The 14,973-nt window shown below is 37.1% G+C and overlaps 1 protein-coding gene across 1 annotated transcript; it reads left to right on the top strand.

The window, feature by feature from the left end:
• The first annotated feature begins 523 nt into the window (after window positions 1-523).
• Window positions 524-1,456, top strand: LOC126080863 (olfactory receptor 1440-like). The gene has a single exon (XM_049892055.1). It carries the CDS (start codon window positions 524-526, stop codon window positions 1,454-1,456), a length of 933 nt encoding a protein of 310 aa, XP_049748012.1.
• The last annotated feature ends 13,517 nt before the right edge of the window (window positions 1,457-14,973 follow it).

The following is a 14,973-nucleotide window of genomic DNA, read 5'->3' as shown; positions in this document are numbered from 1 at the left end:
CAACCCTATGAGATAGGTTCTATTATTCCCATTTTACAGATGAAGTAGCTTAGGCCCAGAGGTCTTCGATAACTTGTTCACAATCATACAGCTTGCAGGTAGAAGATCCACAATCCAAAAACATTTGCCTGTTATCTAAGTCCTTACTCTTAGGCACAGACCTATACACAGGGGTCAAAATTCTATCAATGACATATTTAAATTTCCACAGCATCTTCCAAAAGAGGCTTTACAAACACTGGTATATTTTCTTTCAAAGAGTCTGATGGGTTACTAATGAAAGGTGTAATTATTCCCTTTTACATGTGAGAAAATTGATGTGCAGATAATTGTTGCTACCTAGGGGCAAAGTTAAACCAAACCAGTGCTTAGCCAGGGTGATTTCCTGTAACATGATCCCATATTTCCCTCTCTTCTGTGTTCAGTGTGAGCAGAAGGTGGTTTATTTCCATAGAAATTGGAATAACAACTGACCTAAAGATTTATCTCTTCTTTCCCTACAGATCCCAGGATCACTAATGCAATGGCTGAGAGAAGAAACAGTACAAGTACCCGGTTCATCCTCTTGGGATTCTATGAATTTCCGAAGCTCACCATTCTCCTGTTTTCAATATTCCTAGGGATCTACCTCCTGACAGTGACTTGGAACTTGGGCCTCATCACCCTCATCAGAATGGATTCCCATCTGCACACACCCATGTACTTTTTCCTCAGTAATCTGTCCTTTCTGGACATCTGCTATGTTTCCACTATATCCCCCAGGATGCTCTCAGACTTCTTCAAGAAGCATAATTTCATCTCCTTTATGGGGTGCACCATCCAGTACTTCTTCTTTTCTATCCTGGGTCTGACTGAGAGCAGTCTTCTGGCATCCATGGCTTATGATCGATATGCTGCCATTTGTAACCCTCTGCTCTACACAGCCATCATGTCCCCAACCGTCTGTCTGAAAATGCTGGTAGGATCTTGGATAAGTGGATTCTTTGGCTCACTCATCCAACTGTGTGCCTTACTTCAGCTCCATTTCTGTGGACCAGATGTCATTAACCATTTCTTCTGTGACCTGCCCCAACTGATGATCCTGTCTTGTTCTGATACCTTTTTCTTACAAGTTATCTTCTCGGTGCTCACAGTGATCTTTGGATTGACTTCTGTGCTGGTTATCATGATATCATATGGTTATATAATTCTCACTATTTTCACGATCAGTTCAGCTGAAGGCAGGTCCAAGGCTTTCAACACCTGTGCTTCTCACCTGACAGCAGTGACCCTCTTCTATGCCTCAGGAACGTTTGTCTATTTATGGCCCAGCTCTGATGATTCTCTTAGCCAAAGCAAGCTTGCTTCTATTTTATATGTTGTGGTCATTCCCATGTTAAATCCATTGATCTATAGTCTCAGAAACAAGGAAATCAAAGATGCCCTAATCAGATGGAAGAAAAGAATTTTCTCCTAACATTAGTTTTTTTTTTTTTTTTTACAAGTTTGCCTATCTTATTCCACAATGAGTCATACCAAACATGAATACAGGTTTTAAATCGATATAGTTTAGTATCACCTCAAGATTGGTGGAAAATATTACTTGAGTCTGGCTAGACTTTCATCTATTAATGAAGAGCAATTACTGGTGTTTGTTAATGGGGGTCTTAAAGTAAAATGTTTCTTTTCATCATGCTTTTTTTTTTTTAATGATACTTTTTTGTGTTTTTGTTGAAAGTTTACACAGTAAATTCGGGTCCCTTTTGACAATTACTACACAGATTGTTCAGTGACATTAGTGACTTGTTACACAATGTGTCAAGTTTCTCTTTGTGTTCTCGTTGTTCCATGTCTAGTACTCTAGTTTCCCTGCTCCCTTATCTTCTCATTTTTATTTTAGTCTCTTGACATTATTGATTATGGGGTGCCTTTTAGGATCTAGGACACAAAACATATACAACAGTGTATGAAAAATGAAACTTATTACCCTGTAGTAGTTAGCATCAATATCTGCTTCCCCTCCACACCCCATTGTTGTTAGTTGTTTTTAGGTGCTGTCGAGTCGGTTGTGATTCATAGCGACCCTATGCACAACAGAACGAAACACTGCCTGGTCCTGTGCCACCCTTACAATCGTTGTTATGCTTGAGCTCATTCTTGTAGCCTCTGTGTCCATCCACCTCTTTGAGGGTCTTCCTCTGTTTTGCTGACACTGTACTTTGCCAAGCATGATGTCCTCTGCCAAGGACTGATCCCTCCAGACAACATGTCCGAAGTATGTGAGATGCAGTCTCGCCATCCTTGCTTCTAAGGAGCATTCTGGTTGCACTTCCTCCAAGACTGATTTGTTCGTTCCTTTGGCAGTCCATGGTATATTCAATATTCTTCGCCAACATCACAATTCAAAGACCTTAATTCTTCTTCGGTCTTCTTTATTCATTGTCCAGCTTTCACATGCATATGATGCAATTGAAAATACCATGGCTTGGGTCAGACGCACCTTGGTCTTTAAGGTAACTTCTTTGCTTTTCACCACTTTAAAGAAGTCCTTTGCAGCAGATTTACCCAACGCAATGCGTCCTTTGATTTCTCAACTGCTGCTTCCGTGGATGTTGATTGTGGATCCAAGTAAAATGAAATCCTCAACAACTTCAATCTTTTCTCCATTTATCATGATGTTGCTTATTGGTCTCACTGTGAGGATTTTTGTTTTCTTTATTTTGAGGTGCAATCCATACTGAAGGCTGTGGTCTCTGATCCTCATTAGTAAGTGCTTCAAGTCCTCTTCAATTTCAGCAAGCAAGGTTGTATCATCTGCATAACATATGTTGTTAATGAGTCTTCCTCCAAACCTGATGCCCCACATTCTTCTTCATATAGTCTAGCTTCCTGGATTATTTATTCAGCATACAGATTGAATAGGTAAGGTGAAAGGATACAACTCTGATGTACACCCTTCCTTACTTTAAACCAATCAGTATCCCCTCGTTCTGTCTGAACAACTGCCTCTTGATCTATGTAAAGGTTCCTCATGAGCACAATTAAGTGTTCTGGAATTCCCTTTCTTCACAATGTTATCCAAACTTTGTTATGATCCACACAGTCAAATGCCTTTGCATAGTCAAGAAAACCCAGGTAAACTCCTTCTGGTATTCTCTGCTTTCAGCCAGGATCCATCATACATCAGCAATGATATCCCTGGTTTGATGTCCTCTTCTGAAACCAGCCTGAATTTCTGCCAGGTCCCTGTCGATATACTGCTGGAGCTGTTTTTGAATGATCTTTAGCAAAATTTTTTTTCCGTATGATATGCCTCTTTATCCCTTTGAATTTAGGCTGGAACTTCAGATTTTTTCTGGCAAATGAAACATGAGTGGGCATGACATATGTCACTTTTAAGCAGAGGCTTTATGTATGTCCTTTCCTACATAGTTATCTCCCAGTGCTCCCATTACTGGATGACAAAGGGTAGGGATACCCTCAACCGACCCAAGATGGAGATGTAGTGTTATCAAGAAATAAAACTTTATTTTCAGTTGGTGGCCAAGACAGCATCTCTCAGTCTATCGTAACTACTGTGGAAATTTGGGCTTGTAGTGGTGTGCTATTGTTTAAAAAAAAATTAAACCTTTAGCATTGGTGTTATTAGAGCTAGACTGTGGGTGTGAAACAATCTTATTGCAAGCTGGAAGGATGACAATTCACGTTCGGCACAATAAAGTCTTTGGTACAACTCTTATGTCAGGGTGGAGAGAGGATTTGTTAAATAAGACATAAAAAGGGCAGACCATAAAGGATTTATAAATTTAACTTGAATTTATCTAACCAGCATCATAACCTGCTGCTGTTGAGTTGATTTTGACGCATAGTGACCCTAAAGGACAGAGTAGAACTGCTCCACACGGTTTTGAAGGCTGTAAATCTTTAGGGAACCAGACTGCCACATCATGCTCCCTTTGTTCCTGTCACCAGATGAAAACTTCACTCTCTCTTTGCCATTTGGGACACTCCGGCATCCTGCTTGGAGCTTGTGTGTCTCTCGCCTATTTGCCAAATGTTTTATTCTTCAATATAGACTCTTAGCTTTTTTTTTAGCAGAGGGTAAGCCTGGTGCTTCACTACGAGAATATGGAACAACCCATTCATAGGAAATACAGAGGAAAACATGTTAAAGTACGCTACAGGGCAGCAACCAGCAAACTCCAGACTTTGAGAAACTCCACAGGACGAACTTGAGTTTCTAAGAGGGAGAAGAGAGAGAAAGGGAAAACGTGAAATACAGGGAAAATTTAATTTAGTATTCAGGGATGAAAACCTGAGGGATAAAATTATTTTTAAAATGAGGAAATGGTTATCATGAAATCAGGCTGCTTTTAGGTAGGAAGGAAGGGCGGTCAATGGTGGGGTATGTGGAGGGCTTCTGAAGTGTTTGGAACAGCGTTGTCTTCTTACCTGGCTGCTGGCTACAGGGGTGTTCTCATAATAACTCCTTAAGCTCTGCATTTATTTTATGCTGTTTTCTGTGTCTGAATTATTTTTAAGAATCAGGTTTAAAAATTGCAGACAAAAAGCAAGTAAAATATCAGATTATAGCTATGTTATAGTTAACATATGTATTGTATATATAGTTACGGCTTGGGGCGAACAGGAATATCTGAGTTCCATGTATATTATTTTAAAAATAAAATAAATACGAAGTAAATATCCCGTACTAAGGAAACCATTAGCTAAATAAAATTTTGAATACTGTGTTATTCAGCCACTAAAATAGTATGTGCAAAATTTTGAAAAGGTATAAAAAAAAATTTATAACAAAAGCTCAATAATGAACTGTACATATAGTATGACGTCAGGTTTTGTAAAAACAAGAACAGAAAAAAATAGAGAAATTAACACAATAATATTAGTGATAAAATTGGTGAGATTTATTGAGTGCTTACCACGTACAAGGCACTTGAAAGGTATTACCTTATTTACAATTACCCCAAACTTATAAGGGAGTTATTCTATGATCACCTTCATATTGCTGACCAAGAAACTAGGCCACAGTGAGCTTAAATTATGTGACCAAGGTCACAGAGCTCCCAAGTAACAGAGTTTAACCCCAGGCAGGACCATTTAGAGTCTGAGCACATAATCACTAAAGCCACAATGAATGACAATTTTGTAAAAACTTTTAAGATCTGGATGACCATAAAACCCAGTTTATGCTTGTTGTCCTGACATTATTAATAAAGCCCCCCACACCCCCCCCCCCGCCTCATGTCCAGGGAGTTCCTGGATGGTACAAGTGGTTAACACGCTCAGCTACTAACCTAAAGTTTGGAGTTTCAAGTCTACCCTGAGGTGCCTCAAAAGAAAAGCCTGGTGATCTACCTCCAAAAATCAGCCATTGAAAACCCTTTGGGGCACAGCTCTACTCTGACAGACTTGGGGTCACTATGAGTCATAGTAGAGTCGACAGCAATTGGTTCATGTCCTGGGTTGTGCAGTGACAAATGATACATACTATGGTCACCCCACTTGGAGAGTCCCTCCCAGATAATGTAATTCTAAGTTTTGCAGAGGAATGTTATTTGATTCAATTAGATCATGAAGGGCACACACGATAGAGTGGAGAGATGGAATCAGTTGGAATCATTTCTCCATTTGTTTTCTCCATCCATCACTCTAGAGAATAATTAGCTGAAAATGGTGCCTTCTCTTAAGCGTGTCTGCTCTCTCCACACTGGACCCTGAGGAAACATTTAAGAGAATTTTTAGCTGGAGGCACCTCTCTTGGAGAATGGCCAGTAGTAAAAGAAATGAATAGAAGATATCAAAGGGTGGCTCGAGAAGACAAAGTAAAGTATTATAATGACATGTGCAAAGAGCCAGAGATAAAAACCAAAAGGGAGGAACACATTTGGCGTTTCTCAAGCTGAAAGAACTGAAGAAAAATTCAAGCCTCAAGTTGCAACAATGAAGGATTCTATGCAGAAAATATTAAATGACGCCGGAAGCGTCAAAAGAAGTTGGGGGGAATACACGGAATCATTATACCAAAAAGAATTAATCGGTGTTCAACTATTTCAAGAGGTAGAATATGATCAGGAGCTGATGATACTGAAGGAAGAAGTCCAATCTTCACTGAAGACATTGGCAAAAAACAAGGCTATTTTGCCCAGCACCACAGAAATGAACTTATTATAAAAGTATTCAATCATTGAACTGGCTGGGTATTCATTCACTCTTTCACTTACCCTAACAATATTTGATGGACGCCTGCTAGTGTGCCAAGTGCTGAGAGAGAAAGAGTGATGGCACACACCTTTCTTAAGAATCTCACAGTCTAGTATGGGACATGATGTAAAAATAAATAATTTCAATGCAAAGCAATACGATGCAAAAATAAAAGTATATTCATAGCACATGAAGGTTTTAAATCTTGCCTCTAACATCTAAGGTATAGATACATCATTGTAACCAAATTGTCTTATATTCCTTACATATACCAAAAAACCAAACCCATTGCTGTCAAGTTGATTCTGACTCATAGCGAAACTATAGGACTAACTGGAAGAGATCCACATTTGTGCCCATTCCAAAGAAAAGTGATCCAGCAGGATGTGGAAATTATTGAAAAATGTCATTAATATCACACACAAGTAAATTTTGCTGAGCATCATTCAAAAATGGTTTCCGGAGTATATCGACAGGGGAATGCCAGAAACTCAAGCCAGATTCAGAAGAGGACATGGAATGAGGGCTATTATTGCTGATGTCAGATGGATCCAGGCTGAAAGCAGAGAATGCCAGAAAGATGTTACCTGTGTTTTATCGACTATGCAAAGGCATTCAACTGTGTGGATCATAACAAATTCTGGATAACATTGCAAAGAATGAGTATTCCAGAACGCTTACTTGTGCTCACGAGAAATCTGTACGTAGACCAAGAGGCAGTTTTTGGAACAGAACAAGGGGATATTGCCTGGTTTAAAGTCGGGAAAGGTGTGTGTCAGTATTGTACACTTTATCCTTATTCAATCTGTATGCTGAGCCAATAATCCGAGAAGCTGGACTATATGAAAAAGAAATCAGCAGCGGGACTGGAGGAAGACTCATTAATAATCTTCAAAATGCAAATGACACAACCTTGCTTGTTGAAAGTGAAGAGGACTTGAAGCACTTACTGATGAAGATCAAAGACCACAGCCGTCAGTATAGGCTGCAATTCAACATACAGAAAATCAAAATCCTCACAACTGGACCAATAAGCAACCCCATGACAAACAGAAAACATTGAAGTTGTCGAAGATTTCATTTTCCTTGGATGCACAACCAAAGAAACCAAAGACATATTGCATTGGGTAAATCTACTGCAAAAGACCTTTTTAAAGTATTAAAAGGCAAAGATGTCACTTGGAGGACTAAGGTGCACCTGACCCAAGCCATGGTATTTTCAGTTGCCTCATATGCATGTGAAAGAAGGACAACAAATAAAAAAGAAGAATTGACACCTTTGAATTATGGTGTTGGTAACGAATACTGAACATACTATGGACTTCTAGAAGAACAAACAAATGTGTCTCAAAAGAAGTAGTCAGAATGCTCCTTAGAAGTGAGGATGGTGAGACCTCATCTCACATATTTTGGACATGATATCAGGAGGGACCAGTCCTTTGAGAAGGACATCATGCTTGGTAAAGTAGAGGGTCATCAAAAAAGAGGAAGACCCTCAACGAAATGGATTGGCACAATGGCTGCAACAATGGGCGGTATTTCATTTTGTTGCACATGGAGTTGCTATGAGTTGGAATCGGCTTGATGGCACCTAACAACAGGACAGAGTAGAACTTCCCCATGGGGTTTCCAAGGCTATAATCTTTATGGAAGCAGACTGCCATATCTTTGTCCCAGGAAGGGGCTGGTGGATTGGGACAACTTACCTTTCGGTTAGCAGACTAATGCTTAACCACTGTGCCACCGGGGCTTCTAGTAATCCTTCTATATATATAAGAACTTAATTTATGATAAATGAGTTATCACAAATCATTAAAAAAACAAATTATTTTATAGAATAAATGGCACAACCCAAAAAACTCATTGCCATGGAGTGGACTCCAACTCGTAGCAACCCTATACGACAGAGTAGAGCTTCCCCAAAGAATGTCCAAGGAGCACCTGGTAAATTCAAACTGTTGATCTTTTAAAATTTTAACTCCCCACACCATAAATTAAATTTTGGATTGTTTACGGAGTTAAAATATGCCCCCTGTTGCCGTCCAATCAATTCTGACTCATAGTGACTCTAAAGGACAGAATAGGACTGCCCATAGAGTTTTCAAGGAGTGCCTGGTGGTTTCGAAGTGCCAACTTTTGGTTAGCAGCCACAGCTCTTAACCACTATGCCACCAGGATTTCCTAAATAATGCTAAGCCAAAAAAAAGTTGGTAAAATATTTACCTGGTCTCCGAATAGGGAACAACACTGTTTAAAATAAGTGGAAGAAATTAAAGTAGACCGATTACCCGTAAAAAAAAAAATAAATTTTCTTAATGTTAAGAAATTTCAAATAAAATTAAATGAAAATGGGAAACTAGGAAAATGAACTTGCAGCAATACAGCAAACTCCTCTCTAGAAATTATTTTATGAAAATTTCCTGAAGTATGAAAACATTGACTTCAAGTTTATTTTTCAGTGTAGTCACTTAGATTCCTCTTAAATCCAAGAGATAGGAGTTGTTCAAAGTGGAACATTATATAACCATTAATATAAAATTTATGATGATGTTTATGAATCATTTCAATAATATAAATGATAACATGTTGAGCGAAACAAGTATATTGTAATATTCCATGTGCAACAGGAAAAACTAAAAAAACTCAAACCATACTGAAAAGTTTTTTAAATTAAGATGATATTTAATTTTAGAATCAATATTCTAATGATTCCTTGGTCTAAAAAAAGTATTCTGAACTTGAAGGAACTGTAAAGTGAAAAATAGAATTAACAAGGGAAAACTCCCACATTTTCTAGTGCTATATTTTTTTTTATCACTCCAGACAACAATTACCTGGACAGGTTAATCAGCTGTCCTGTCTCCACCTTGATCCTAAGGAGGGATTTAAGTGAACTCCAGGTGGAACCACCTCCCTTATCATGGATGGCCAGATTACATGTTCAAAGCAGAGTCTGGAGGAGGCAGATTCCCATAGGAATGCACCTTTAGGAGACAATTTTAAGTAAGTACTCAGCGAATTTTCCAGGGATCTGGGGCACCTCAGGAGTCAGGACTTAGAGGCAGAAGTGGATGGTGCTGGATTTCCCAGACTGCAATGCAGTAAGCGTCTTTGTATTTACAGGCTGTCTTCTCTCTCTGTGCCTCAGGTATGCTCAGATCTCAGGTCCTTTCTACTGGGAAGTTAAATGTTTTCCCTCGATGGAGAGGTATAACAGAAACAAAAACATGCAGCTAAGTAAATAATACCTTGAATTTAGGAATTTGCCACGGTATGAAGAGAAGTTTGCTGTGATTCCTTTTACCTTTTCTCCCCATGCCCTCGTCATGTTCTAAAAGATTATATTTCCCAACAGCTGCATTTATTATGTAATAATTTATTTACTTAGTGTAGTTAAAGCAATAGTTTAGAGTTTCTTTTTGCTTAGCACAGTGTTCAATAGCAAGGCTTTTGGGGTTTACTGGTCTTGGTCCCAAATCTCTGCACTGTCATTCATTAACTGCTTGACCTTCGATCAGTTCTTTAGCATGCTGGTGCCTCAGTTTCCCCATCTGTAAATTGAGGAAAATAATGCGCATAGAGAATAGGTGAGAAGATGTATGTGAATTGTTGAGAAATGTGCCTGGCACAAAAAGTAAGTGGTCAATAAACAGAAACTATTTAAATTAGTAAAAGTTAACACACCAAATTAATATAATTCTAGCAAGCAAAGAATCTTACATTTTAATTATCCTGAATCAAAAAATAATCTCATTTAGTATGAGGAATATTGAGAATAGCTCTGCATTCCTACCGTTCAATTGTTGTTGTTGTTGGTTGCCACCAAGTGGATTCCGACTCATGGCGACGCGATGTGTTACCGAGTAGAACTGCTCCGTTGGGTTTTCTCGGCTGTAATCTTTATGGAAGCAGTTCACCAGGGATTTCTTCAGTGGAGATGAACAAACAGCCAACCTTTTGGTTAGCAATCAAGAGCAAACCTTGTGTGACACCTAAGCGTTTCAGTCATGTTCGGAAATGACTGAGGTAAGAAGTGGCATTCTAAATCTTTTACTGTCCTTTTAGTTCTTACTCCTTCAGAAGTCATGCTTGCTGTTGTAGTAGGAAAAATTCTTTCAAGTTTCTGATTTGACAACGTTAGCCACTTCTCTCCATGCACTTAGTGCTCTTAGGGAACTGGTCACTTCGTGGTCAATCACCATTTCTTAAGATATCTGCTTAGCGAGATCAACTTTCTTATTCAACCAAACATTTATATATATCACCTCTAACTTCTAATTGTTTAGAGCATGAAGAAGAATCAGATAAAGTGACTGTTTCAATAACAGTTATTCCTACTCTAAGTGAAAATCTTTAATAGAGAAATATTTTTTTAATAATTTTAATTATGCTTAACTGTAATAACAAGAATCCATGGTCTCAATTTTAAACAATGCTAACATAATAACATATAATACCTTTTACCATGGTTTTCTAAAACACACTGCAATATCTGGTTGAAAAGCAAAATGGCCTAGTCAATTAAAAAATTAGTCTACAGTGATACCAAATATTTAATATGTTTGATTTGTTTTTCCTGAATTGACCGATTGTCTCAAGTTTTTAGAAACGTTCCTTCACAATATTAAAGTGTTTTCATCAAAGGTACTACAGAATTTCTGATTAGCATCATTTAATTCTGGGTGGATTCCCAGAGGGAACAAGATTTCCTACCTCACACAATGATAGTAGAAGTGGGAGTTGAAATGAAATGTCTGTGCATAAACACATAAGATTTTTCATACCCACATTGATCCTTAGCTTGGCCATGTGACTTGCTTTGGTCAATAAAACATCAACAAATGTGATGCAGTAGAGGCCTGATAAGCATTTGCCATTGGGGCTTGCTCTCTTGGAACTCTGAGATCACCATTCTTAGAGGAATCTTGAATGAAAGGCCAGGTACATAGAAAATGCCAGCCATAGCAGGTAGGGACCAATGCATATCAGTGAAGTCCTGTTGGACCATCCAGCCTCAAATGATCTACCAGCAAGCTGCAGTCTCATGAGGGATCCTAGGTGATACCAGCATAGCAACTGTCCAGTTAACCAACATAACTGTGAGAAATGATAAACAGTTGGTGTTTTAAGTCACTAAGTTAGAGATGGTTTGTTATGCAGTGATAGATAACTGATACATTAGGTGTTAAATAAATATTCAAAAAATATTAATTTTTACCTGAAAGCACAGCTTAAAATCAAATGGGGAAACTCATAAAAATAAGAGAGCAGTGAGATTTTTACTGTACTTCTTTTAGAATAGGAGACAGGTGCAGTGAGTGAGAGCATCCACAAGGGAGCTCCTGACTCATAGCAAAGACTTTCCAGAGTAAAAAACCAAATACCAAACCCAGTGCCGTCGAGTCGATTCCAACTCATATTTCCAGAGTAGGCAAAAAATATGCTTCCCTTTATATATTGCATAATTCCCCCTTCATATCAAATCCCATATTTTCTTTGCCATCCTCTCTGACGATGTACAAGGAACAATGAGGATTTATTTATTTATTTATTTTTCATCTTTCTTTTACTGCTTCCCAAGTGATGGTTTTACTTCATTGCTGCCTTGCATATGTCTGATATTCAAGAAACATCACACATGTGCTGAACAGCAGAGAGCACTGTCGTATGTAGTTTTCTGTGGCACCTGAACAGTGAATTAATTTCAGCTTTATTATGAGACAGAAATAAGTAGAAAACATCTAGCCAATAGGATATAAAGCATGATTCAGGAAATGTAACATTCTATTATATTAAGAGAGAAAGATAGAAAGCAAGAAAATGAGAACGATTATTTGCTTCCCAAATGAGCGTTAAACTGCTCTTGGTACCTTGTACTGTTCCCTTGGGTTGTAATCATGTGAATAATCCATTACAGAGCATTACTACCATCTGTTCTGCAAAAGTTTAGAAATGGTCCTTTCCATTTTGGGCAATTGCTCACTTGCCTTTATATCCAAACTTCTAAATGTATTTTTATTTAAATCGTGTTTTTGTTTGAGGTTCTAAAAACATTGTATCTGCAGTGAGTGCCTGTGGTAAAAAAAATTCTCAAAGAACATTGAGTTTCCTCCTAGAGGCTCAGTCAGCTTCCTGCTCTTGATTCCTTCCTGTTGACGTCACAGGTGATCAGACCACACTAGTGTTGCTTGACCAGTTGACCCATTTCACAGGCTTGAAGAAAAGTCAGGAAGTAGTGTTTATTCCACAGTACTGAGTTTCTTATTTTTAATCAGAGCCAGTAATTTGGTTGTTATGTCTTTGGTCTTGGATGGACAATGGAAAGTGAAAACAAACAACAAAAAGAAACTTGAAATAAGAATAACTTCAGGCACAGCAGGAAGTATGCTCTCTGTGGACTTTTCCACTTATGTCACCTGTCTCTGCCATCCCAACACCAAACCCATTGCCATCGAGTTGATTCTGACTCATGGTGACCCCACGAGTTTATTATCATTAAATCATCATCATCAGTCATTATCATCTAAATATTTTCATTTCATTTCTCTTGTTTATCAGTGAATTAGAAAAAGCATATTTTGTGAACTAAACTTTTTTCTTTCTTTGAAATGTTATTAATAATAATAAACCACCCAAACATCAATGATGCTAAAGGGTCCAAACCAAATCAATTTCACGGAAAGTATTTCTTTTTCTATATAATTTTATTGCTGTTGAGAATATACACAGTGAAATATACATCTATTCAACAGTTTAAAAGCATTTCTTCAGATCAGATCTCAAAATAATCTTAAGGTTTGATGATTTTAAGGCACATGTATCAGAGAAGGCATATGACAAACCATGCCACAGAATACTGCAGCAACTAATGTTTCCAAAAGAGCCCTTTGTCCCATTTCTTGAAATAAAAATCTATGATAAATTCAAGCATTTATGTCTTTCTCTACTGAAAGTGTTCTAAGCACATGGAACATATGATTCAGGTCTTAGTGTGGGAACATTGTCTGGATCTTGCTGTGGTCATGTCAGGGACATTGACAGATGGTATTGAGTCATACAATTTCCCTTTCTCCATAATTAGATAATCCTCTTCCTTGGGTGTTGAAATTACATTGATAGTGTCTTAAAATATTGAATCATTCTTACTTCAATGTGCTTGTCTACCATTATTACTGCTCCCTTAAACATAAAATAAAAATTCCTGTGATATAAGAGAACAGTTGTAATGAACTCATTTTACAGATGAGGAAACTGAAAGTACAGAGAAGTCACAGCAATGTAAGGAGAGAGCTGGGAACCTAGAATCCATGCTATCAGACCCAGCTGTTTCAATCAAGTTTTGTTAGTTTCTTAATATAATAAAAGTTTTTTTAAGTATTATAATGTTTATAAAAATTTTAGTATCACCTCTTCTATAACTTAACGACTTCACCAAAGAGAAATTTTTTATCTGTTATTTCTTCCCAAATAAATGTAAAAATAAAATGCAATAAAATTCTGTTTGAATGACCTTGATGAGTTCATTATAAAAATATTCTGGAGGCATAAATATGAAAACCATCAAAAAGATCTCAGAGTGGAAAAATTAGGGGAGATTATTCTTACTAATTACCAAAATTTTCTATAATTTATTAATAAAATATGATGATAAATAATTATAAAAATATGGTACAGGACTAGACATATGGCATATGGACTGATGAACTTAAAAAATAGAACAGGGAATCAATAAGCAATTACATTTGCATCATAACGGTGAGTTTAATCAATGAAGAAATCATTCAATTAGTTATGTTGAGACAAGTGGATATCAGTTTGGGAAAACAAAACCAAAAAATATCTCAGATTTATAGTTCATATTATGTCCTGAAATTTCTGGGACATTTTAAATGTAACTATAAAAGCATAAAAAGACTTTAAAAGTAAGAAAACATTGTATGAAAAAATCTTTTTCAGAACCATAAAAATCATGGAAACTGACTACATAAAAAAAAACCTAAAGATGTCATGCTTGGTAAAATAGAGGGTCAGTGAAGAAGGAGAAGACCCTCAATGAGTTGGACTGACACCATGGCTGAAACAATGAGCTCAAACATAAGAATGATTATGAGGATGGCTCAAGACTGAGCAGTGTTTATTCCTGTTGTACATAGGGTCACTAAGAGTTGGAACCCACTCAACAGCACCTAGCAACAACATCAAAAAAGTGTGTACAGAAATATATAACATTATTAATAATTAATGGTAAACTTGGAAATTGGTTAGCAAAATGTATGACGAACAAAGAATTCCCATCCTTGATATATAAAGAACCCCTCTTTTTTTTTTTTATGAATCAGTAAGGAACAATTTTCTAGACAAAGGAGCAAAGATATACACGAACAAATCACTAAAATAAGTGCAAATTAAAAATAATGGAATAACCTTTTTTATCTGTAAGATTGTCAAAGATTAAAAATAAATAATTCTGGACAGTGTTGATAACAGGATGGTACGGGTACTGCCATGAAATCTTGATACTAGTGTAAATTGGTACAAGCTTTCAGACAGTGATTTAGCAATGTGTGTGTGTGTTTACAAAAAAAAAAAATTAAAAATACACCCCAAACTATTAAGAGTAATTTGGAGATGTGATTTCTCCAGTTAGCTTAAATATTTTTTATAATTTTTTATGTTGTTACAAAATTTACCTTGACTATGGGTCAACAAAGTTTCATAATATGAAAATAAAAACCAAACCCGTTGCCGTTGAGTTGATTCCCAATATTAAAG

Source organism: Elephas maximus, chromosome 7 (assembly GCF_024166365.1).
Source record: "Elephas maximus indicus isolate mEleMax1 chromosome 7, mEleMax1 primary haplotype, whole genome shotgun sequence".
Lineage (NCBI taxonomy): Eukaryota > Metazoa > Chordata > Mammalia > Proboscidea > Elephantidae > Elephas > Elephas maximus.
The sequence above is the reverse complement of the archived record's forward strand: the minus strand, read 5'-3'. Positions and strand labels throughout refer to the sequence as shown.